The sequence below is a fragment of the Bos grunniens genome, chromosome X (assembly GCF_055505025.1).
Source record: "Bos grunniens cultivar Pamir isolate PY7600 chromosome X, Bosgru_T2T1.0, whole genome shotgun sequence".
In the NCBI taxonomy this organism is placed as follows: Eukaryota; Metazoa; Chordata; class Mammalia; order Artiodactyla; family Bovidae; genus Bos; species Bos grunniens.
This window is the reverse complement of record NC_141194.1, coordinates 50,321,085-50,343,222: the sequence shown is the minus strand read 5'-3', so window position 1 is coordinate 50,343,222 and position 22,138 is coordinate 50,321,085. Positions and strand designations below refer to the sequence as shown.

General features: G+C 44.7%; 1 protein-coding gene across 22 annotated transcripts in view; it reads left to right on the top strand.

The window, feature by feature from the left end:
• GNL3L (G protein nucleolar 3 like) overlaps positions 1 to 22,138 on the top strand; it is a 27,521-nt gene extending 5,383 nt beyond the window's left edge. For 2 of the 22 annotated variants that reach the window (XR_015159278.1, XR_015159277.1), the window contains exons 3-18: positions 1,607 to 1,740; positions 4,106 to 4,146; positions 5,062 to 5,169; positions 6,309 to 6,425; positions 7,157 to 7,240; positions 7,403 to 7,538; positions 8,453 to 8,556; positions 10,302 to 10,446; positions 12,866 to 12,953; positions 13,449 to 13,623; positions 13,705 to 13,847; positions 14,487 to 14,623; positions 16,535 to 16,564; positions 16,751 to 16,878; positions 20,034 to 20,253; positions 21,829 to 22,138. Coding sequence is in view for 4 of the 22 variants with exons in the window: in XM_086388554.1 (XP_086244680.1) it covers positions 1,692 to 1,740; positions 4,106 to 4,146; positions 5,062 to 5,169; positions 6,309 to 6,425; positions 7,157 to 7,240; positions 7,403 to 7,538; positions 8,453 to 8,556; positions 10,302 to 10,446; positions 12,866 to 12,953; positions 13,449 to 13,623; positions 13,705 to 13,847; positions 14,487 to 14,623; positions 16,751 to 16,878; positions 20,034 to 20,253; positions 21,829 to 21,911 (1,758 nt within the window). In the remaining 18 variants the exon portion in view is untranslated. Of the gene's footprint in view, positions 1 to 1,606; positions 1,741 to 4,105; positions 4,147 to 5,061; positions 5,170 to 6,308; positions 6,426 to 7,156; positions 7,241 to 7,402; positions 7,539 to 8,452; positions 8,557 to 10,301; positions 10,447 to 12,865; positions 12,954 to 13,448; positions 13,624 to 13,704; positions 13,848 to 14,486; positions 14,624 to 16,534; positions 16,879 to 20,033; positions 20,254 to 21,828 lie in introns of all 22 variants that reach the window. The other 20 variants (XR_015159281.1, XR_015159282.1, XM_086388554.1 and 17 more) reach the window with 12 other exon arrangements.

The following is a 22,138-nucleotide window of genomic DNA, read 5'->3' as shown; positions in this document are numbered from 1 at the left end:
AGAAGGAGAAGACAAATGTGATACATGGACTCTTCCTTATAAGACATAAGGCAAGGGTGGTAGGACAGATTTTGTGCTCCCCTGCCTTTATCCTGCCATAGCCCGAGGAGAAAACAGCATGTGGATAGCACGCTGGATAGACTGGATGAAAACTGTGCAACCCAGTGACCTTGTATTCTGTGTGAATGGTGGCCCTGCCTATGTAGGGCTTGGTTAAAAAAAAATTCACTTACTTTATATAATGATAAAAATTTCATCAAGAGTCAGGCTTTGATTATGTCAGTACCAAAAACAATAATCATTTCTTCAAGCAACACAAGAAAAGTGAACAAAATTAGTTTATACTGTAAGAACATCAAATACAAGATAATAATAGAATTTCTATTTTTTAAATTAATTTTTATTAGTAACAATTATTGGTAGTGATGAAAAAGACAATAATTAGCTGGTTAAATAGAGTATATGCATAGAAAGGAACCCTGGCAATTGAAAGAAGTGAAGTAGTATGGAAAAACAGTTAGATGGAAAGATCTCCAGGATTTGTTAAGTGAAAAAAGCAAGTTACCGACAGGAGTACATAGTATATTACCTTCCTTGGGAGAAAATGGGAAAATAAGAATATATATTTATATTTGCACAAAGAAACTGAATGATGTGTGACAAACTAATAAAGTGGTTTCTTGTGGTGAGAGGACTGCAGGGACTAGGGACAGGTGTGGGAGGGAGACCTCTGAGAATACATGTTTTTATTTATTTTTAATAATTTTTATTGGAGTATAGTTGACTTACAATGTGTTAGTTTCAGGTGTATAGCAAAGTGAATTAGTTATACATATATCCACTCTTTTTTAGATTCATTTCTGATATAGGTCATTACAGAGTATTGAGTACAGTTTCTTGTGCTATACTGTTATTACTGTTGTTGAGTAGCTGAGTCATGTCCAACTCTTGCTCCCCATAGACTGTAGCCCGCCAGGCTCCTCTGTCCACGGGATTTCCCAGGCAAAAATACTTCAGTGAGTTGCCATTTCTTTTTCCAGGGGATCTTCCCGACTTGGGGATCAAACCTGGGTCTCCTGCATTGCAGCTAGATTCTTTACTGTCTGAGCCACCAGAGAAACCCCATTTTTTATAGTAGTGTGTATATGTCAGTCCCAATCTCCCAGTTTATCTGCCTACTTTCCTGCACTGGTGACTGTAAGTTTGTTTTCTACATCTGACATGGTTTTATTTTGGAACTGTATGACTGTATTACCTGTTAAAGACATTTAAAAGATTTACAGCCATCAGTGATTGGTTGCACAGCTATGTAATCCATCATAATGGCAGACTGTGCAAGCTGCACAGGGAGGGAAATGCGGTGCCCACTGAATGAAGAACCAAGTGGCATCAGTGTTTTGGAAGTCTCTGGGAGGTTGAACAAATGTGCTTGAAGATAGTTGAGAGGAATGTCTGAGACTGTTTTTCTTTCAAATAATAAAACACACTCTCCTTTTTAATAGCCATTCAAAAATGTACAACAGTTGAAATTGTATTTGAACACTCTTTCTAGGGCTTCTGAGTAACCTTCCTAGATTTAATCATTATCATTACCATTTGGGTCCAGGGTATCTCTAGCCCAGGATATGGAGAGCTGTACCATGAAGCATCTCCCCTACCTTCTGCTGCTGAATATCAGTGAGAGTTGATAGATGGTGATATTGGTGCTCAGATTTAAGAAAATTCTTCAAGGTCATATAGGTAGGTAGTTACTGAACCAGAACAGAAACCTAGCTCTGGCTGGCTAAAAAATGGTAGCTGTTTTCTCTCTGAAGCTATTAAAGAACAATAACAGGGGCTCCTGCGTGTTGCAGTGTTGTGAGTGGTGAATGCACCCCTACCTTCTTCCCTGTTTCTCCTCCCCCTCCTCTCTGAAGCAGATGTTTTTTCCTCTAAGTGATGTATTTTCTTTCATCGTGGTGCTCATTTTCCAGGGAAGTTAGGTTGATGAAAATTGTTGAGTAAAATGGCCAGACCTGGTTAATTCCAAGCCTCACATTCTTTTCATTGCAACGTGAATGTTGTGGAAGAAAAGACTTGGGATCTGATTTTTTTGTTACAGGGAAATTCAGTCCATTTACTTTCATTATGATAACTAATATGTTTGGTCTGATTTCTACCATCTTATTTTATATTTTTTGTTTGTTTCTTCTTATTCCCTTATTACTTCTAAAAAGTTTAACAAGTTAAATCTTCCACCAGTACTTAAAATTATGTTGGTAATTGCATTCATATTTAAATCAAGTGTAACTAAATTTCTGTATCACTTTATCATGTAACTAAATTTCTGTATCACTTTATCAAAGTTAAATAATAACTATTTTTATCCTAGTCTTCCAAAGTGAGACCTTTAGCATGGTTTTATGCTTATTTTTGCTGATATACTTCCTCAAGTCGTTTTACCAGAAGGTGAATGCAGGTGGTAATCTTTCCACATCTGAAAATTTCCTTTACCTTCACATAAGAGTGATCTTATTGGTCAGTTGTAGAAGTTTAACTTGGAATACTGTCCCTTGTCTCATTACTTTGTAATGATTATTCTTCTGTCTTAAGTGTTCAGAATTGTGGCTTTGAGAAGGCTGTCTATTTCTCTCCTTTGCTGGGAATGCCTTCTATTTGGAAGTTTACAAGATTTTCTCTTTGTCTTTGGGGCTCAAAAATTTCATCAGTATATGTCCAGGGCATCATCTCATGACTCACGAAGTTGCTCAGTCGTGTCTGACTCTTTGAGACCCCATGGACTGTAGCCCACCAGGCTCTTCCATCCATGGGATTCTCCAGGAAAGAATACTGGAGTGGGTTGCCATTTCCTTCTCCAGGGGATCGTCCCGACCCAGGGATCAAACCCAGGTCTCCCACATTGCAGGCAGATGCTTTAACCTCTGAGCCATATGTCTTTTTTTGTTAATCTTGATGCGCCTGAATCCTGTTTTCAATTTGGAAAATGTTTATCTAGTATTTTAAAAAATAATTGCTTCTCCATTTGTATCTTTTCTCTTCTGAAACTCTTCTTAATTTAGATACTAGCTCTCTTGAGTCCATTCTCCATTTTCTATTTTATACTTTTCTTTGTATTTTTGTTCTGTTTTAAAGAAGTTTTTCCCTTGACCTTCTAGCTTATTAATTTGGTTGTTAGTGATATTCCTTCCGTTTTTCACAACATTGAATTTTTATTCAATATCAAGTTTTGGGAATCTTTTTCTTATACAGTTCCTTTGAAGTATCTTCTTGAATCTCCTTAAGAATAAGTAGTATTTAAATCCTCTGTTTCTTACAGTAACACTGCTTTGATGTGAACCACCTGATGTGATTGGGGAGCCTGTCCTCTGTCTGATAATCTCAAGCTGCTCCTATATTTGTTTGTATATCCTGACCTTCTAGAACCTCTTCCTGTAGGAATTCCTTTAGCCTCTTTGTAGATGGTGAGAATTATGAGACGCCATTCTGAGAGGCCAAGTTGTGAAGGAGGTGACAGAAGGGACTTCTCATTGAAGTGGGGAGAGGACTTTTACTTTCCTAGGCTTTGTTAAGGTGTGATTGTAGAAGGTGAGCTCTCTGCTTCTTAAATCAAAGGGAGGCTGCAGTTTGGCTGAGTAGTGTAATTCCCTTGTGAGGCAATGGCATGAACAGGGTCAGCAGGAAAGGACAGTTCTCTCTCCAAGGAAGGGCTGAGGGCATCTACTCTGGTTTAGCTGGGTGGGACTCCTCAGATCACCTTCTCATGCTGCCAGCCCCCCACTTCAGTCTGGTGCCAAAATTGTTGAGCTGCCTCAGCTAGAAGTTGTAAGAGAGAAGTTATAAGTGCATGTTCCTATTGGTCTCTTCACAGGATTCCCTTAAGAATTGTTTCAGTTTGCACTGGATATAATGTTTGGTATTCACTGAAACATTGTATCCAGTACCTCTTCTGACACTGTAGCTGCCAGCTCTATGTTTGTCTTGTGTGCCTAGAGAGACATGGAGTCTGAGGCTTCCTTAGATTCCCAGTGTTGCCTGACCTCCATTAAGGTTCAAAGAATGTTGGGTAGGTGGATGATGGCTTTTTTTTTTTTTTTTTCTTTTTTAGAAAATAAAAAGCCAGGTAAAGGTTCCAAAGGCTGCAAGAAGGTAAGTTGGTACCACTCTCAGGTAAGGTATACCCATTGTTGGGGACAAGGTTAGGAACAGGTTGCCCACCCCAGAAGAGGCCCACAAAACCAAGTAGATATTGGGTGACTCCAAATAGAGCACCACATTGGAATCAGCAGATTTGGCTTTCCCAAAAGCCATTTGGGTGGCTTCAGCAGAGAAGCGGAAACATTTATTAAGTTCCCACCACAAGCCATATACTGCTTTGTGCTTAGTTTACCTTGATAGGGATTGTCATAATCTCATTTTTCTTAGATGAAGAAACTGACCCTCAATGAGAAAGTTCCTAGGTTCAAGGTAGCTCAGCTGGGACTTGAGTCTTAATTCCCAAGTCTGTATTGCTCATGAAGAGGCAGGACTCAAACAGTCTTTGGCCCAGCTCCTGAATCTCCTGGTCCCGCTGGGAAAGTTGTGGACAAATAGGACTTGCATCAGAGCAGCAGTTCTTAAATTTTAGCATGGTTAAAGTTCTCAAACTTTAGCCCTCCAGAATCACCTGGAGTGTTGGTTAAAACACAGATTTCTTGAGTTTCTGATTTAGTGTGTCTTTCTCAGCGTCTGAGAAGTGCCCAGATGATGCTACTGCTGTTCCAAGGGCTTCACTTGGAGAGCTATTTAGTATTCCCTTGGCCTCTACTTGGGAAACTTTTCTACTTACTCCCCACCCCCCACCTTTCCTGGTATTCTTTACTTAGTCTCTGCCTAGCTAGGGGAAGAAGGGTCTCTCTGGTCATATGGACAGACTTCTGGGGACAGAGCCCTTTTTGTTTGCTTCTCTCCTCTTTCCTCCCACAAATCTACTTATGAGCAGCTTTAAACCGCCTCCCCCCTCCGAAGGGTGATTTCTATGGGTTCATTAACTCTTCATTTTTTTCTCTCTTGTTTGGTAACCAGCCTGCAAAGCAGAATGGGAAGAAAGCAGCCACCAAAGTGGCCTACTCTCCCCAGTTTTTCCACTCCAATGATCACGCCAGTCGGGAGGCTGAGTTAAAGAAGAAGAGGGTAAGCCCTTTCCCTTGGGGGAGAGAGAGGGCCTGACTTGACTGCCAGGTCCATGGAAATGTTGAAAGGCAAAGGCCAGAATTGTTAGGGTTGTTGAGGCTGTTTGTGGAAAGGAAAGAAGGGGCAGTTGCTTTGACACTTGATTTAGTGTCTCTATTTGCTCACCTCCCAGTTCATGGCTGTCTGGTTTTTGTTCTCACTGCTCCACTGGAATGACCCTGCCAGTCTCACCAGCATGTTCTCTGACATCAGACTCATGGATTGCTTTCTTCCCTCATCTTTTTCAATTCTCAGCATTTGAGACCATGCTTTTTTAAAAAAATTATTTGTAATTGAAGGATAATTGCTTTACAGTATTGTGTTGGTTTCTGCCACACATCAGCATGAATTAGCCATAGGTATACATATGTCCCCTCTCTCTTGAACTTCCCTCCCATCTTCCTCCCCATCCCACCCCTCTAGAGCCCTGGTTTGAGTTCCTGAGACATACAGCAAATTCCCATTGGCTATCTATTTTACATATGCAGGCTTTTTTATTTTTTTGAAACACTGTCACTTTGGTTTTCCTGTCATTTCTCCTGGATGTCCTTCTTCCTTTTCTCTAGTTTCTTTTGCTGTTCTTTATAGGACAGAATATCCCAGTCAGTTCAGTTCGGTTCAGTTCAGTCACTCAATCATGTCTGACTCTTTGCGACCCCATGGACTGCAGTATGCAAGGCTTCCCTGTCCATCACCAACTCCTGGAGCTTGCTCAAGCTCATGTCCATCGAGTCGGTGACGCCATCCAACCATCTCATCCTCTGTTGTCCCAGGGCCTATTTTTTTTCCCCCCTCTCTGGTCTTAAGTGGTTCCCACTGCCTGGGACATGATCTCTCTCAGCTTTATATACTTTCCTTGTATTAGTGTCTGCCATGCTTTCCCCTCCTTCATCTCTTTGTCTTTCTTTCCCTCAAACCCCTTAACTCTTTATCTCTTGCTGTCACGTCTCTTCCCTCCCTGTATCCCTGCTCCTACCACTTGTGCCAAGTCACACTGTTTTCTCTCTCTGTCACCTGCTCCCTATTACTCTTGATCTTCCATCCCTCCCTTAGATTGCAGACCTCATCAGCTTCAGCCCTTTTGTATGGTCACTTGTTAGGTTGGGGAAATGAGGGAGAAGCAGCAGGCTGCCCGGGAGCAAGAGCGACACCGACGTAGGACCATTGAAAGCTACTGCCAGGATGTCCTGAGACGCCAAGAGGAGTTTGAGCACAAGGTGAGAGAGCAGTCTTTGCCCCTCAGTAGGGCTGGTGTGGGCTTGCTCAAAAGCATCTTTTGCCATTGCTCTGTGAAAAGGAAAGAGGAAGTGTGTGAGATTTTTGGAGGGGGAGTAGGGAACCAGTTCAGAGAGGATGGGAAACGGTAGGGACATGGAGGGAGGGTAAGAAGGAGGTGAAGAGCTGTATCTGTGATTGGAGAGCCCTGGTTAGGTCCTTTCTCCCAAGCTGAAACACAGACTGGGGATTGGGAGTGGAGAGGACTGGGGGACAGGGGGAGAGAAAGATTGAGAGTATGAAGTGAAAGTTAAGAGAGGAGTCGACTTCTTTCTATGACTTCTTACTGCATTTCTGGCATATAATTTCATCTCACAGAATATACACTTCCCAGTTAAAGTTTCTTTTCTAGTATAAAGTACACATTTTGCTTTCTCCATCACATGTTCCCCATAGATTGTTTTTCTCACTTACACCTCCCTCTTTCTTAAATTCCTCACTCATACACTCAGGTGCATACCTGGTCCTCTAGCTGGTACTCAGACACAAACTTACAAATAGGCACACACATGGACCATGTAGGTCTGTCCTTTCCTCTTCTTGATTTTGTTGTTCATGGTGGGCTGGGACTCACATGACTCTCCCAGCCTCACATGACTCTCCCAGCCTCCCATGGTTGCCAAAGACGGCTCTCACTCTCCTCCCCTGGACCATCCTCTTTTTTTTCTTTTAGGAGGAAGTTTTGCAAGAATTAAATATGTTTCCTCAACTGGATGATGAGGCTACAAGGAAGGCTTATTACAAGGAGTTCCATAAGGTATGGGGGCCCATTTCTTAAGGCCCTTTAGGGAGGGCACCAATCCAGTCATGTCTCCTCTCTGTTTCTGTTTTTCCTAAGAGGAAGACCTCTTCTTTCATGGGCCTTTTGATTCCTGCCCAGTTCTTTCCTTGCCTTCTTACCGTCTTCCGTGCCCTGCAGGTGGTGGAATACTCTGATGTGATTCTGGAAGTCCTGGATTCCAGGGACCCATTGGGCTGCCGCTGCTTCCAAATGGAGGAGACTGTCCTACGGGCAGAAGGGAACAAGAAGCTGGTCCTGGTCTTGAACAAGATTGGTAGGTGTTGGACAGGATTGGGTAAGGCAGGGCAAGGGCCAAGCCTTCTTAAAAGACAAGCTTGGACTAGGCCCAGAGACACAACAACTCAGTGGTATTCATAATAGTTGTGCAAGGTAGGAATTCTTGTTTGAGTTTTTAAAGCTAGGGATTTGAGAGGTAAAGTCACTTGTTGAAACATACACACACACACCACACAGTATAACAGAAGTTGAGAATGGAGTTAAAGCCTCTCTGCCTTTCAGTTCCCTGTTTTTGGCATTTTGAGCTTTATTTGTGCCCGGCCAGTGCTAGAGAGTTCCTCTTCTCCCTCATGCTGGATCCCAGATGGTGGGGCATAAGAGCACATGGATGCGCTCAGGAGTCACTCTGGTCTGGGTTTCATCTCAGTTTTGATGTCTATTTTCTCTGGAATCTTGGACAAGTCATATCACCGGAGAGCTTCCATTTTTCTAGGTGTAAAATGGGCTGTGATTGTCCCAATCTCATAGGATCATTGTGAGAATTAATGATAAAGTGCTTGGTACATACATGGTCAGTACTTCATAAATGGTAGCCATTCTTTTCAAGGTTATTTTTGACATTTGGCCCAACCTAGAATAATCCAGGGAGGGAATGGAAAATAGTCTTTGGGAGGCCTCTGGTACCAGGCCCCAGGTCTGGAAGGAAGGCATCTAGGAATATAGTTGGTTACCCATTGTCCTTGAGGAAACAGGTCTACTTAGAGAGGGCCAACTTGTCCCCTAGACTAGACTGTCCTTTCTGACTAACCTGGGGACTGGACAGGAACTGGCAGGGTAGGGAGATATCTGTTGGCAGAAAGTGGGCCAAGCCTGGGTTGTGGGTGGCTGCATCTTTGGAGTGAGCCATCAGGTGATGTTCTTACCAGTCCTATCTGTTCCTATTTTTCCTAGACCTGGTCCCTAAGGAGGTTGTGGAGAAGTGGCTAGAATACCTTCGGAATGAGCTGCCAACTGTGGCTTTCAAGGCCAGTACCCAGCATCAGGTCAAAAACCTGGTAAGCTGGGGCCAGAAACATCTAGCCTCTTACACCGTAGCCTGGGGCTACACTCTTTTCTAATTGTATTATTAACATAGAAATATGTTTACAATGTCAGACTAAATTAAAGTGTACAGAAACATTTGTTGCTTCTAGGGAGAGAAAGTGGGTCCTGGGGGACATTTTTTTCCATTTTGTACGAACTGTAAAACTTACTTATTAAAAAACAAAGTAGAAAAAGTAAAAACAATTACAGTTGACCCTTGAACTAAACAGGGGTTAGGGACATCCACCTTCTGCACAGTGGAAAATCCATGTATAACTTATAGTTGAACCTCAGTATCTGCGGTTCTGCATTTACAGATTTACCCAACTGCAAATCATGTAGTACCATAGTATTTATTAATGAGAAAAATTTGCATGTAAGTGGACCTGTACCATTCAAACCTATGTTGTTCAAAGGTCAACTGTATAGATGAGACTTGAATATCCTTTCACTGTTACCCTAATCCCAATCTCCTTTATCCATATACCAGATTAACCACCATTGTTAGTTTAGTGTATCCTTCCAGATGTTTTTCTGTGCTTTATATTATATGTGGATTTGTATATAGAGAAAATAGTGCTTGGGTGTATCATATATGTTATCCTACGATGTACTTTTTTTCCCTTGAAGATCTTTCTATAGAGTTCTACTTTTTTTACACTAAATAAAAATAGTTTTCAATTTTTTAAATCATTATAAGCAGTACTATAATACATACCCTTACACGTCTTCTTGGCTAGTCAGCAAGTGTTTGCGTAGGTTGGGTACTGAGAGGTAGAGTGGCTGGGTCATAGATATTTTGCATTTTAGATTTTCCTAGATACTGAAAAATTGCTCCCCAGCCCCACTTCCCTCCTCTACCCCCCACCCAAGTGGCTGTACCAATTTATCTTCCCACTACTGGGACGGATGAATGTGTGAGAGGGCCTAATTCCCTCTACCCTTGCCAATATTTGATATCATTAAACATTTAAATCTCTGTTCATCTGGGAGAAGCATGTAGTTCCTTTATAATTTTTTGCCTTTTAGATATCAAAAATGTGATAAGCATCCTTTTATAATAGGTTTTTCTTTGATCTGTATTCCACTTTAAGGATATAGCTTCTTAACCTATTTCTTATTAATGGATATTTAAGTCAGTTTCTATTTTGCAGTACTATGGTAGGTAAGTAAGGACGGAGGAAGAGATGAAAGGGCATTCTGGGCAGAGGAGGTGGCATCAGGAATAAAGAGATGGAGGCTGAAATGGCCTTGTCCTGTGAGAGGAATCAAGGGAAGGTAGGCTCTATGTGGGCCGAACAGTATCTCTTCTTTCTCTGGACAGGGAGGCAAATGTTCTCATTGTGTAGACAGGGTTCACTGAAGCCCAGAGAATGGAATCAGAATTTGCTGGCCACATACCTGTGAGAAGCAGAGTTGGAACTCAAACCTGGCCTGCTTAGAGGCGAGGAGGCTGTCCTGCTCCTGCTGAGGGAGGCAAGCGATGTGTATCTAGGCAGAGACTGAGACAGAAGCCTGGAGATGGAAAGACTGGAAAAAATAGGCCTTGTAGAAGCAGAGAAATGGCACTTGTTCATTCAGGGCCTGTGTAAGAAGCCCTTTGCTTCATGCTGGGGATTTCAGTGATAACAGGGAGGCAGTCCTAAAATTTGGAAATCTGCACTCAAACCACATCTCTCATCTGATGCCTTTTTCTGTAATACCCCTCATTTTCCAGAATCGCTGCAGTGTGCCAGTGGATCAAGCCTCCGAGTCACTGCTGAAGAGCAAAGCCTGCTTTGGAGCTGAAAACCTCATGAGGGTTCTGGGGAACTATTGCCGCCTTGGTGAAGTGCGCACCCATATCCGAGTGGGCGTTGTGGGTAAGGCCTCAGGGGAGGTTATGGGGCCCAGGCTTCTTCCTTGTGCAGGGGCTTCATTGGGGGAAAGGATTCTGGGAACTTCATGTTACTTTTGGCTAGGGAGGAGGAGCTGTTCAGGAAGGGTCCTTCTTTTTTTTTTTTAAGGTATTTATTTATTTTGGCAGCACTGGGTTTTTGTTGCTGCATGGGCTTTCTCTCATTGTGGCAAGTGGGGGCTACTCACTAGTTGAAGTGCTTGGGTTTCTCATTATGGTGGGTTCTCTTATTGTGGAGCATGGGCTCTAGGGTGCGCAGGCTTCAGTAGTTGCAGCTCGCATGGGCTGAGTTGCCCTAAGGCATGTGGAATCTTCCTGGATCAGGGATTGAACCCCTGTCCCCTGCATTGGCTGGCAGATTCTTACCCACTGTGCCACCAAGGAAGTCCCAGGAAGGCTCTTGTGATTTGTAATTTGGATTGGTGGACATGGGGAGGCATACTCAGAATCACCACTGTAGTTGGAGTATTAAAACCATGGACTAAATGTGTGGGGCTGGGCTTAGAGTTGACCCATGTCATCCTACCACTCTGGGGAAGGGGATGGTTGCCTCATCCAGCATTCTTTCCTGGGAGACCCCATGGACAGAGGAGCCTGATGGGCTGCATTCCATGGGGTTGCAAAGAGTTAGACATGACTGAGCACATATGCATGCATCCCACCAGAGCTGTGGGAGAGAGGGGTGAACATCTCCCTTTCATAAATAAGAACACTAGGGCTCAGAGAAAGGAAAGGGACTTGTAGTGTTCACTCCTGTGTGAGACAGAGCTGAGGCTCAAACCTGGAGCCCAGGGCATTGAAGCAAAGCTGTTGGGAAAGGAACTGGGAAGTTGAGAGAGGCAGAGATAGACCAGCAGGGAAAAGAAATGAAGCCAAGAGAAGAAACCATTGGACAAAGAGCTGGAAACAGAAAAAGGTAAAATACCTGAATAGATACAGAAAAATATCTGGAAAACCAAATGGTGGGATTGGTGGGGAGTGGAGAAGGAAGACAGAGTTGAATGACAGAGGCATGCAGACAGAGGGAGATATGATCACAAAAATAGGTGCAGAGACCTGCAGAGAGAGACATGAGAGGGCTAGAGACCCTCTCATGTGAGTAGGGAGGGAGATATGTATACCCAAGGAAAGAATGAGTGAGTCAAACTCAGGGATAAAGAGATTCAGAGGGAGATGCACATAGAAAGAAGCAGGAACAAAGATGCAGACAGACACTGAAGAATGTACACCCAGACCTATACACACATGTGGATCCACAGACACATGTACAGATCCACATATATGAAGACACATACAGATCCAGAGCCAAAATACATGCAGACCAAGCCCTTCCCACACACTTAGCCAACTCCCCTCCAAGCAAACAGAGCCATAGAGAGACACGTGTGCCCAGATGCATTTGACCCTCAGACACAATCATGTCAGAGACACAGACACATATCTATGATGAGACAGATACATATGTATATATAGAGAAATAGAGGCAGAGAGAGGACTAGGGAGACACAGAGAAAAAGAGACACGGTGCTTCATGTAGAGAGACGAGCCCACTGAGAGAAGGACCAGGTACAGAAAGAGCTGAGAGGAGTTGGCATAGAGGGAATTAACAAAGAGGCAGAATTGATGGGGTGGGGAGAATTTGAGAGAAAGGACAATGGCCATAATGAGAGAAAGTGAGACAAACTGGCAGAGAAAGAGTTGCTTAGATACGCAGAGAGAAAGACAGAAATGGGAAAAGCAATGGTATTTAGAATGAGAATAGCCAAGAGAAGATACACAGAGACTTCTACACACAAGAGATACATACACAGGCACATCTATCAGGGAATAAATAGTACACATGTAAGTTCTAGCACACAGAGAAAGAGAATGGTGGGAATGAGAGACCCAGTGAGTAAGAAATAGACAAGGACATCCATAGACCGAGAGGTGCTTACAGATGCCCAAACAGAAAAACACACCACAGACAGAAAGCTCCTCAGACTGACATCTCAGAGAGGAGCCCCACCTCCCATTCCCTACCCGCTGCCAGGTGAATTATACACCAGGATGGATGGTTCTGTTTTATGACACTTCCCAGTGCCCACCATCCATTGGATTGTGTCACAGAGGCCTTGCATCCAGCACCTTTCCCAAGCTGGTTGTAAGTGGGAGGTGAGTGTCACATCTAGTGAGAGGAACACATCTAGCCAGGGTGCTCACATGTAGAGGAAAGGGATAGAAAGGCCATGGAGGGGCTTGGACAGGAAGGCAGAAGCCCAGGCTCTGTTTTTGGCTTCCAATGGCCTGGTCACACTGCCCCTGCCTGGGCCTCCCACACACAGGCTCTCCCAAATAGTTCTGAGGACCCTTCCTGCCATGAGCTATCTGCTGCTCCTTTGTAGGCCTTCCCAATGTTGGGAAGAGCAGCCTGATCAATAGTCTGAAGCGCAGCCGTGCGTGTAGTGTGGGAGCCGTTCCTGGGGTCACCAAGTAAGTACCTGCTTGCTCCCCTACTTCACAGGTCCTTCACCCTACCATTTCCCAACTCCCATGCCTTCAACCCCTGTCCCTTATGTTGGACCAGCTTCTGATTCTGCCATAGGCATGGGAGTTTCATTAATAGCCCTCATTTACCTGGCACACCCTGGGTTTGGGCCAGGCACCCAGCTGGGTGTCCCCCCCCCGCCCCGCCACAGCTCCTTGAAGCCTCCTGACAATCATGCAAGATTGGGCTCTGAGTAAGCAGCTCTGCTTCCTCGATGAAGCAACAGTCTCAGAGTCAGAGGCTTGCTTGTGGTCCTGCAGCTCAGTCCCTGGTGGTGGAAGTGAATCAGACTAGAATCAGACCCTGCATCTCTCCACCTTCATCTGTGTGCCATTTGTCACACTCCTTCTCTCCAGTGGGTGCTTGGCTTAGAGGATGCCAGACACATCTGGGCTCATCACTGTCCTACGTCCTCTCTCATCTCCCCTCTCCTGACCCAGGTTCATGCAGGAGGTCTACCTGGACAAGTTCATCAGGCTGCTGGATGCTCCGGGCATCGTCCCAGGACCCAACTCAGAGGTGGGCACTATCCTGCGCAATTGCATTCACGTGCAGAAGCTGGCGGACCCTGTGACCCCGGTGGAGACCATCCTGCAACGCTGCAACCTGGAGGAGGTATGCAGGGCTCTCACTTACGCCCTGCCTTACTCCAAGGGCCCTTCTTTCTTACTCATGATTTCTTCCTCTCTTTACCAGATCTCCAGCTATTATGGTGTCTCTGGGTTTCAGACCACTGAGCACTTTCTGACTGCAGTGGCCCACCGCTTGGGGAAGAAGAAGAAGGGGGGCATTTATAGTCAGGAGCAGGCAGCCAAAGCTGTGCTGGCTGACTGGGTGAGGTGAGTAGGAGTAAGGGTGAGGCCTTCTGGGAGTCAGGCTCCACAAGGGGGCTCATCTGTTTTCACTGCAGCAGCGGGGCAGCCTGACTTCCTGGGTAGGGAAGGCCAAGGCATCAAGTCATATCCTGCTTGGCAACTCATGCCCAGTGATTATCCAGCAATTCAACCTCTTGTTCAGAAGTTACTGTCTGGGCTTTCTAGTTGACCCTCACTGTTTCTGACTTTAAAACTCATCCTTTCTTTGGTCATTAGCTTTTTTTAACATACAATTAAAATTTTTATTTATTCATTTATTTATGTTTGGCCATGCTGAGTCTTTGTTGCTATGTGTGGGCTTTCTCTAGTTGTGGTGAGTGGGGGCTACTCTCTAGTTGCAGTGTGTGGGCTTCTCATTTCAGTATTTTATTGTGGAGCACAGGTTCTAGAGTATATGGGCTTCAGTAGTTACAGCGTGTGGGGCTCAGCAGGTGTGGCGATGGGCTTAGTTGCCCTGTGGCATGTGGAATCTTCCTGGACCAGGGATCAAACCTGTGTCCACTGAATTAGCAGGTGAATTCTTAACCACTGGACCACCAGCAAAGTTCTCATTTGTCATTTGTTGTCTTAATAACGTCAGTTTCTTCCCACCTCCCAATGCAGTGGGAAGATCAGCTTCTATACACTTCCACCCTCTACCCACACTCTGCCTACCCATCTCAGTGCTGAGATCGTTAAGGAGATGACTGAGGTCTTTGACATTGAGGATACCGAGCAAGCCAATGAAGACACCATGGAATGTAAGTAGGGTTAAGTGGGTTGGCCTGCCCAGCAACTGGTCCTGTCCTAGTGGAGCCACATACACCTGACAACAGGTCCCATATTTGACCTTCCCATGCTCTGGCCCTAGTCTGGTTTGGGGAGAACTATTTTAAACATCTTTAAGTTTAATGTCTTTTCCCACAAAGTGAAGAATTATAATTTGGGTCACAGGAAGATAAGGGTGGTGGTGGAGTGGAGTGGGGGGTTGGCTGGTTGTGGGCTCTTAGTAGATATGAAAAAGTCAACAAAGTACCTGGAACATGGTAAGGTGTTTAGGAAGCATGAGTTTCCTTTCCCCATCTCTTGAGGCCTGGAGTGGACTGAGATATTTCTCTCAAAAACCCTTTCCACAGACACAGAGAACAGACTGGTGGACATAATGGAGGGAAGGAGAGGGTGGGACGAATAGAGAGAATAACGTTGAAACATATACATTACCATATGTAAAATAGATAGCCAGTGGGAATTTGCTGTATGACACAGGGAGCTGAATCTGGTGCTCTGTGACAATCTAGAGGGGTGGGATGGGATGGGAAGTGGGAGGGAGGTTCAAGAGGGAGGGGCATATGTATATACCTATGACTGATTCACGTTAATGTATGGCAGAAACCATCACAACATTGTAAAGCAATTATCTTCCAGTTAAGAAAGGAAACAAAAAAGAAAACCCTTCTCATTGCCCCAGATTTTGTCACAGCCATTGACATGGATATTGCATGTCCATTCCTGCATTTTTACCCTTGTCCCCATTGGTGGGTGAGGCATCTGAAACACAGAAAGGTGATACTTGCTAAATGGTACATGGTTAGTGACAGGCAGATGTGGCATTCAAACTAGCTCTCTTGTCCTCTTGTTGAAGACTCTTCTAGCTCAGTGTATCTGAGTGGTTAGAAGAATGAACTGCCTGGATTAAAATCTGAGTTTTGTTAGCTGTGTAGTGCTGCACAAGTTTCTTAACCTCTCTATGACCAATGACATCATCTCTACAATGGGATGATAGCACATACCTGATAGTTGTGAAGACTATTTAATATGTAAAACCTAGTGCCTGGCATATAGCACATGCTTGGTAAATATTAGCTGTTATTAAGATGGTTATTTTTTGGAGTACAAAGGTATGACTTTCAGAAACTCCTGTGGGAAGTTTATTCTCTTCAGCTATTCTACCATCTGCAGCTCCTTCCTTTTCTACCCCACCCAAGAAAGGTGCCTGGTGCTCTCTGGGCCTGTCTGTGGACACTCTGGGGTGGTGGAGAAAGTCTTGGCTGGCCTGGCTTCTAGTTACTCTGTTTCTCTTGAGGGCCACTAGCGTTCCTTCTCTGGGCCTTATAGTGTGCTTGGATTACAAATGAGGACAAGAGGCTTGCCTGCTTCAGAATATATTCCCCATGTGGCTTCGGGCAAGTCAGCCCTCTTTCTGAACTTTACTTTTCTGTCAAGTGGGCATTTGGGAGGAATTAGAGCTCACATTTTTAGGGCTGTATGTGAGGGCAAGTGGGGCTCTGGCAGTGAGAATGCACTTTAGCAAATGATTGAGGTCCCAGAAGTTGAGAAGAAGGAGTGGTTAATAATTAGAGTTTCCTAGTTGCCCTAGTGTTGAATCTTGAAGAGTGATTAGCAATTAGAGGCCCAGGGAAGGAGATGGGGCAAAGTTTAGAAGAGGTGCGAGGGTAGTATGGGCCCAGGGCAATGTGCACATTTGTGGTCTGCAGTAGAGGCGAGCTCCAGACAAGGCACCAGTGAAATAGGGAGAGAGGCCTGGTCCTGGGGAGGGAATCCCAGTAGCTACCATTTATAGAGCAGTGTCTCAGGCCAGTGCGTTTCAGGCACCCATTGCTGTGATTCACAGCAGCCCTGTGTTACAGGGCTTGTGGCATTCTGCTTTTCAGATGAGGAAACTGAGGCTTCATGACTGGCAGGCAAGTATCCTAGTGGAAAACCCACACCTTTAATCCTTTGTTATATGGCCTCCCAGCAGGAATAAAAGAGCCTTTCTTCTTTACTCCCCTGGGCAGTGTCCACATATTCTTTCCACTGAGGCCTGACTGGGGGGCTGGTAGCAGAAAGGAGCCAGGGCCCTGACAGTGGTATTGATTGTGTTAAAGGCTTGGCCACTGGAGAATCGGATGAGCTGTTGGGTGACATGGACCCGCTCGAAATGGAGATCAAGTGGCTCCATTCTCCGATGGTGAAAATAGCAGATGCCATGGAAAATAAAACCACCGTGTATAAGGTACCTGTCTCTTTCTTCATGGCAACCCTCTCCTCTACCCAAGGGCTCTGGGAAATGGTCAGTCCCTTCCACCTGGCTCCCACGAGGTCCACCTATAATAGTGGGGAGGTACAGGTCATTCATTCACTCCCTGTGGGCACCCTGGCTGTAGGCAGGGTATATCCTTTGCAAACCAATGGTAGATCCAAGGAGGAGATATGCTCTCAGGCAGCTTTCCCAGCCCAGCTTTAGCCCTAGAGAACAGGATCCCCATCTATCTACCCAGCTGTTCAAGTTACAAACCTGGACATCCCTGACTTGTCCTTCCCACTAACTGGTATCTTGGATCCTATACACAGTCACCAAGTGTGTCTTCTCTTTCCTAAATCTTAATAGATGCTCTCGGTGTCTTTCTGGCCTACCATTTCTGTAACCCTAGCCTAATCTTTCAGTTGTCTTTGACCTGGACATATGTCTCATATGGCAGCTCCCAAAGGTCACTTGCCCTTTCATGGGTCCCCAGCACCTACTGGATCAAGTTGATATGCTGTGCTGTGATCTCTGAAGGCTTTTTCAGCCTCTTCATCTGCCAGTCCCCCCTGTCTCTGCCCTTCGAGAGGTCACAGTTTAGTGGTTTAAGCCATAGATATCTACAGTTATGAGAGACACACAGGGATTCAGGGCAGAGGATGGGAAAGCATGGATCTAAGGGCCCTAACCTATACTACTTGTGAGCCAGGGAAGTCTTCCCTCGGGGCTCTGATACTTCTGCCACATCTTGAAATTTGAGGAGTTCTCTGGGCAGGAGGGGCAGCAGCCCTTGGGCAGGGGCTCAGCCTGTGCATGTGCCAAGACCTGAAAGGGTAAGAGCATGGTATTTTGCAGAAATCACTAGTGGTCTGAGGTGGCTGGAGTCAGGGTAGAGGCAGGGAAGGGTGAATCGGTGTCAGATCCCTGAAGGCCTCGAGTTTGACTTTAAACCATGCTGCTAAGTCACTTCAGTCGTGTCCGACTCTGTGTGACCCCATAGATGGCAGCCCACCAGGCTTCCCCGTCCCTGGGATTCTCCAGGCAAGAACACTGGAGTGGGTTGCCATTTCCTTCTCCAATGCATGAAAGTGAAAAGTGAAAGTGAAGTCGTTCAGTCAGGTCTGACTCTTAGCGACCCCATGGACTGCAGCCTACCAGGCTCCTCCATCCATGGGATTTTCCAGGCAAGAGTACTGGAGTGGGGTGCCATTGCCTTCTCCATTTAAACCATGGGTAATAGGTAAACACTGAAAGTTGGCTATTTTACGTGGGAGGAGGAAAGGCAAAGGGTTAAAATTTTTTCCCATTTTGTTTATTTAAGATATTTTGACTAGGTACATGGTAAAAAACTGAAAAGGTAGGAAATTCCCTGGCAGTCCAGTGGTTAGGACTCTGCTTTCACTGCCAAGGTCTGGATTCAATCCCTGGGGAACTAAGATCCCACAAGCCGTGCAGGGTGCCCTACTGCCAAAAAAAGGTAAAGGATATACAATAAAAGTAAATCTCTCCTGCTTCTCTATTCCAGCCACCCTGCCCTCTCCTTGGAGGCAATCACTATTAGACTTGAGTGTCCTTTCAGAGCTATTGCATCTTCACACACATACACATAAAAGCAGATAATGGATCTATTTTAATCCAAATAGTCATATGCTGTTTGTATTGTTCTGCACATTCTTTATTTCACTTACAAATTCATAGTGTAGATTGTTCCATATGATTACTTAACTGCCCTTCATTTTTGATGGCTACATAATATCTGGAAGGGTTCCTTAAGCAGGGAAGTGACATGGCCAAGTTTATATAATAGAACTATCACTCCAGTGACTGCAGTAAGAATCAAGTTGGAAAGAAAGGAGCCAAAGTAGAGGTAGGGAGTCTATGAAGGAAATTCTTGCCTGTGCTCTGTAAGAGATAAGACCTGCCTTAGGGCAGTGGTAGGAATTATGCCCATTCCCGTTTTCATATAGTTTCAAAACTCCCCCTAGTGCTTATAGGAAAATCAGTTTAAAGTTGTAAGTTTAAGGCCATCTCCTAGTATTTCTTACTGAGCCCACAGGCACCCAGAACATAGCATTTTTCCTCATAGACCAGCAGTAGTTCCCTACTCTGTATTACAAGTTCCAGGCTCAGGTTCAGGGCCATGAGTAGGGCCACTCCATTGTCCAACTCTGGGAGATACCATTAGGTATGCTGTGTTATGAATGGTGCCCACCCCCTGCAACCCCAGAGTTGTAGGGTTTATAGCATTGCTTTTCCCCCGCTGTAGTGTAGTAGGTAGTCATACATACAGAATTCTGATTGCTTGGGTTCTGATTTATTCCACTGCTTACTAGCTGTGTGACCGTAATTACCTTGTTTGTCAAAGACATTGTTGCCAGCATTAAATGAGTTAATACGTACGTGTGTGTGAGTACATGTATACATATTCATATGTATGTATATGACACACATACATGTATGTGCTTAGAAAGGTACCTGGCACATAGTGAGCTTTGTAAATATTATGTTTTACTGACCCTGTGTACCTTCTACTCCAGCCCAGTAGATACCCTTTCGGGTGCCCAGGTATGCTCTGTGCTTTCCAGTGTTCAGTCAGGAATGACCCTTCCATCAGCAGTGTGTTGACCACCACCATGCCCTCAGCTTCTGTCACCTAGGCTGCATATCTTTGGTGGGCACTTACTGTATTCTAACTTGTGGTGTGGTTGAGTTTTTTCCACTTTAGCCTGGTTGCTTCCCAAAGATGGGTGTTCATGCAAATCATTTCTCCAGTATTTCCCCATACAGAACTGGGCACAAGATACACGTTGCAATATATTTGTTAAATTGAGTAAGACCTTAAAAGGTCATTTGAACAAAGAATCATTGTAATATCAATTGTCATTGACAAGTAGTTCTACTTTTTCATTTTATTCTTGTAAAAACCAGGCAGCTACCCACTGCCCACCCTTATTTGACAGATGAGCAAATTGTGGCTGAAAGAATAACTAAGCACCTGCCAACCTGTGGTAGAGCCAGACTTGAAGCTTAGTTCTGTGTAACTCCAGACTCCTGTTCTTAATGCAAGCCTGTCCCTGCCTCCTTTGCAGAAGTCTTTGGAGTTATTTTGGGGGCTCAGACCTCACTGTTGTCCTCACTTTCCCCAGATTGGAGATCTTACTGGGTATTGCACCAATCCAAACCGTCATCAGATGGGATGGGCTAAGCGCAATGTGGACCTTCACCCTAGGAACAATAGCATGGTGGATGTTTGCCCAGTGGACCGCCGCCCAGTGCTACAGAGGATCATGGAGACAGACCCCCTGCAGCAGGGCCAGGCTCTGGCATCTGCCCTGAAGAAGAAGAAGAAGATCCAGAAGCGTGCAGGTGGGAGGACCTGACCACCCTCCTGTGTTCCACCTGAGGCCTTAATTAAGGGCTCCTAAATGAGCATCTCCATGTGTCCAACCCTCTGCCAGGATTAGGGGGCAGGGATGGGTTAGGAGGATCACCTGCTAGCAGAGTGGTCCTCAAACTTCAGTAGCTTATTTTAGAATTGCCTTGGAGGTTTATTAAAACACAGGATTCTGTTTAACACCCCCAGAGTTTCTAGTTGAGTAGATTGGCCGTTGGCAGGGGCTGAGAATTTGTGTTTCTAACTGGTTCCTAGTCAGTGCTGATGTTGCTCCTCTGGGGGCTACACTTGGAGAACCACTGGCCTAGTCTTATGTATCAAATGCCACCATTTATTTATCATTTCTTTCTATGTGTTAAGAAGCTTTCAGGCTACATACATATGTTTACTTTATCTATAGATAAAACACTCAAAATCCAAAGCGTACAAAAGGATATACATTAAAGTCTCCTCCAGTCCCCTAGTTCCAGGCTTCCCCCCAGAGGCAACCAGTTAATTTCTTGTATCTCATTCCTGGGGTAGGTATACAGGCAAATATCTATATATTCCTTGTTCTCTTTTTTAGACAAATGTTAGTCTCCTGAACATATAATTTGCCACATCATTTTTCCACTCAACATATATTACAGATATTTCCCCATCAATTTACCAAAGAAGTCCTTTTATTTTAATGGTGGTCCATTGTGTGGCCGGTCCACTTAGGTCTTCATGCTATACTAATTTTCACTAACTCATTGCAAAAGTCTTATTCTCATTCGGTAAGTGAGGAAACTGGGTCCCAGATACTCCAGGTATTTGGGCCAAAACGTGAACCTAGGATTGATTGATCCCATAAGCCCTGTTCTTTGAACTAGACTATGTTCATAACCATTTGCTCTTGGCCTGATTCTACACTGAGTCCTGGGAATACAGAGATTAATTGCTCTTTAACTGCTGGTCTTATTGGAGTGAGGAGGAAATAAGAAAACAGACATTGGGAACACAAAGTGATCACTATGAAGACATAGAAAACAAAATGAGGGAACTTAACCCAGCCTGAAGGTTGTGGTGGGATAGAGGTGATCAGAGAAGGCTTCCTGAAGGAGGTTATGTCTGAGGAAAATCCCTAGGAATAATAGGGTGTGGCTGAAGGCTGGAGGTGAGCATTCAGGTTCAAAGCCCTTACTGCCATCCTGCCGGTTTGCTGTAAGAGCTTTGGGGGTCTTACAAAGCACTGCTGATGGCAGAGTGCTAAGTTCAACACAGTAAAAGAAAAGAGCTCTTTTGATACTAAGAAGAGATAAATGTACTTGAAGCTCAGTAGTGTGACTCTGAGATATAAGCTATTTTGGGGTGATCATTTCACAGGTAGACAAATGGGTCTTTGTGTGAGATTCAGTAGTGGTCTGCCAGTAGCCCACCAGTTGTTTTGTTTAGTGTTGACGGTGGGCGGTTAGGGAGCCAGTTTGGGAGTTTGGTGTGGACAAAGATAAATGTGGCCTAGTTCCTGCAAACCTCCTGTTGGCAAGCCAACCACCAAATGACTTCCTGTTTTTCTCCATCTGCAGACAAACTTGCCAGCAAGCTGTCTGATTCCATGATGTCCGCTCTTGACCTCTCTGGCAATGCTGATGACAGTGCTGGTGACTGATCCACTGATCTCACCTCCCTCTCCAACTCCAGTTCCAATGGAAATAACAGATGAAATGGTTTGCTTCTCCCTGAAGCACCTGCATATTAAAAGAACCCCTCACCTACTTCCCTTCATTCTCCAGGAAAAAAAAAAAAAGGTCCAAGTGTCTCAAGCTGACAAACCTAATACCTTTATTTAATCCCTACTCTGTTTACAAGAGAAATAAAAAAAAAAAAATCAGAAGA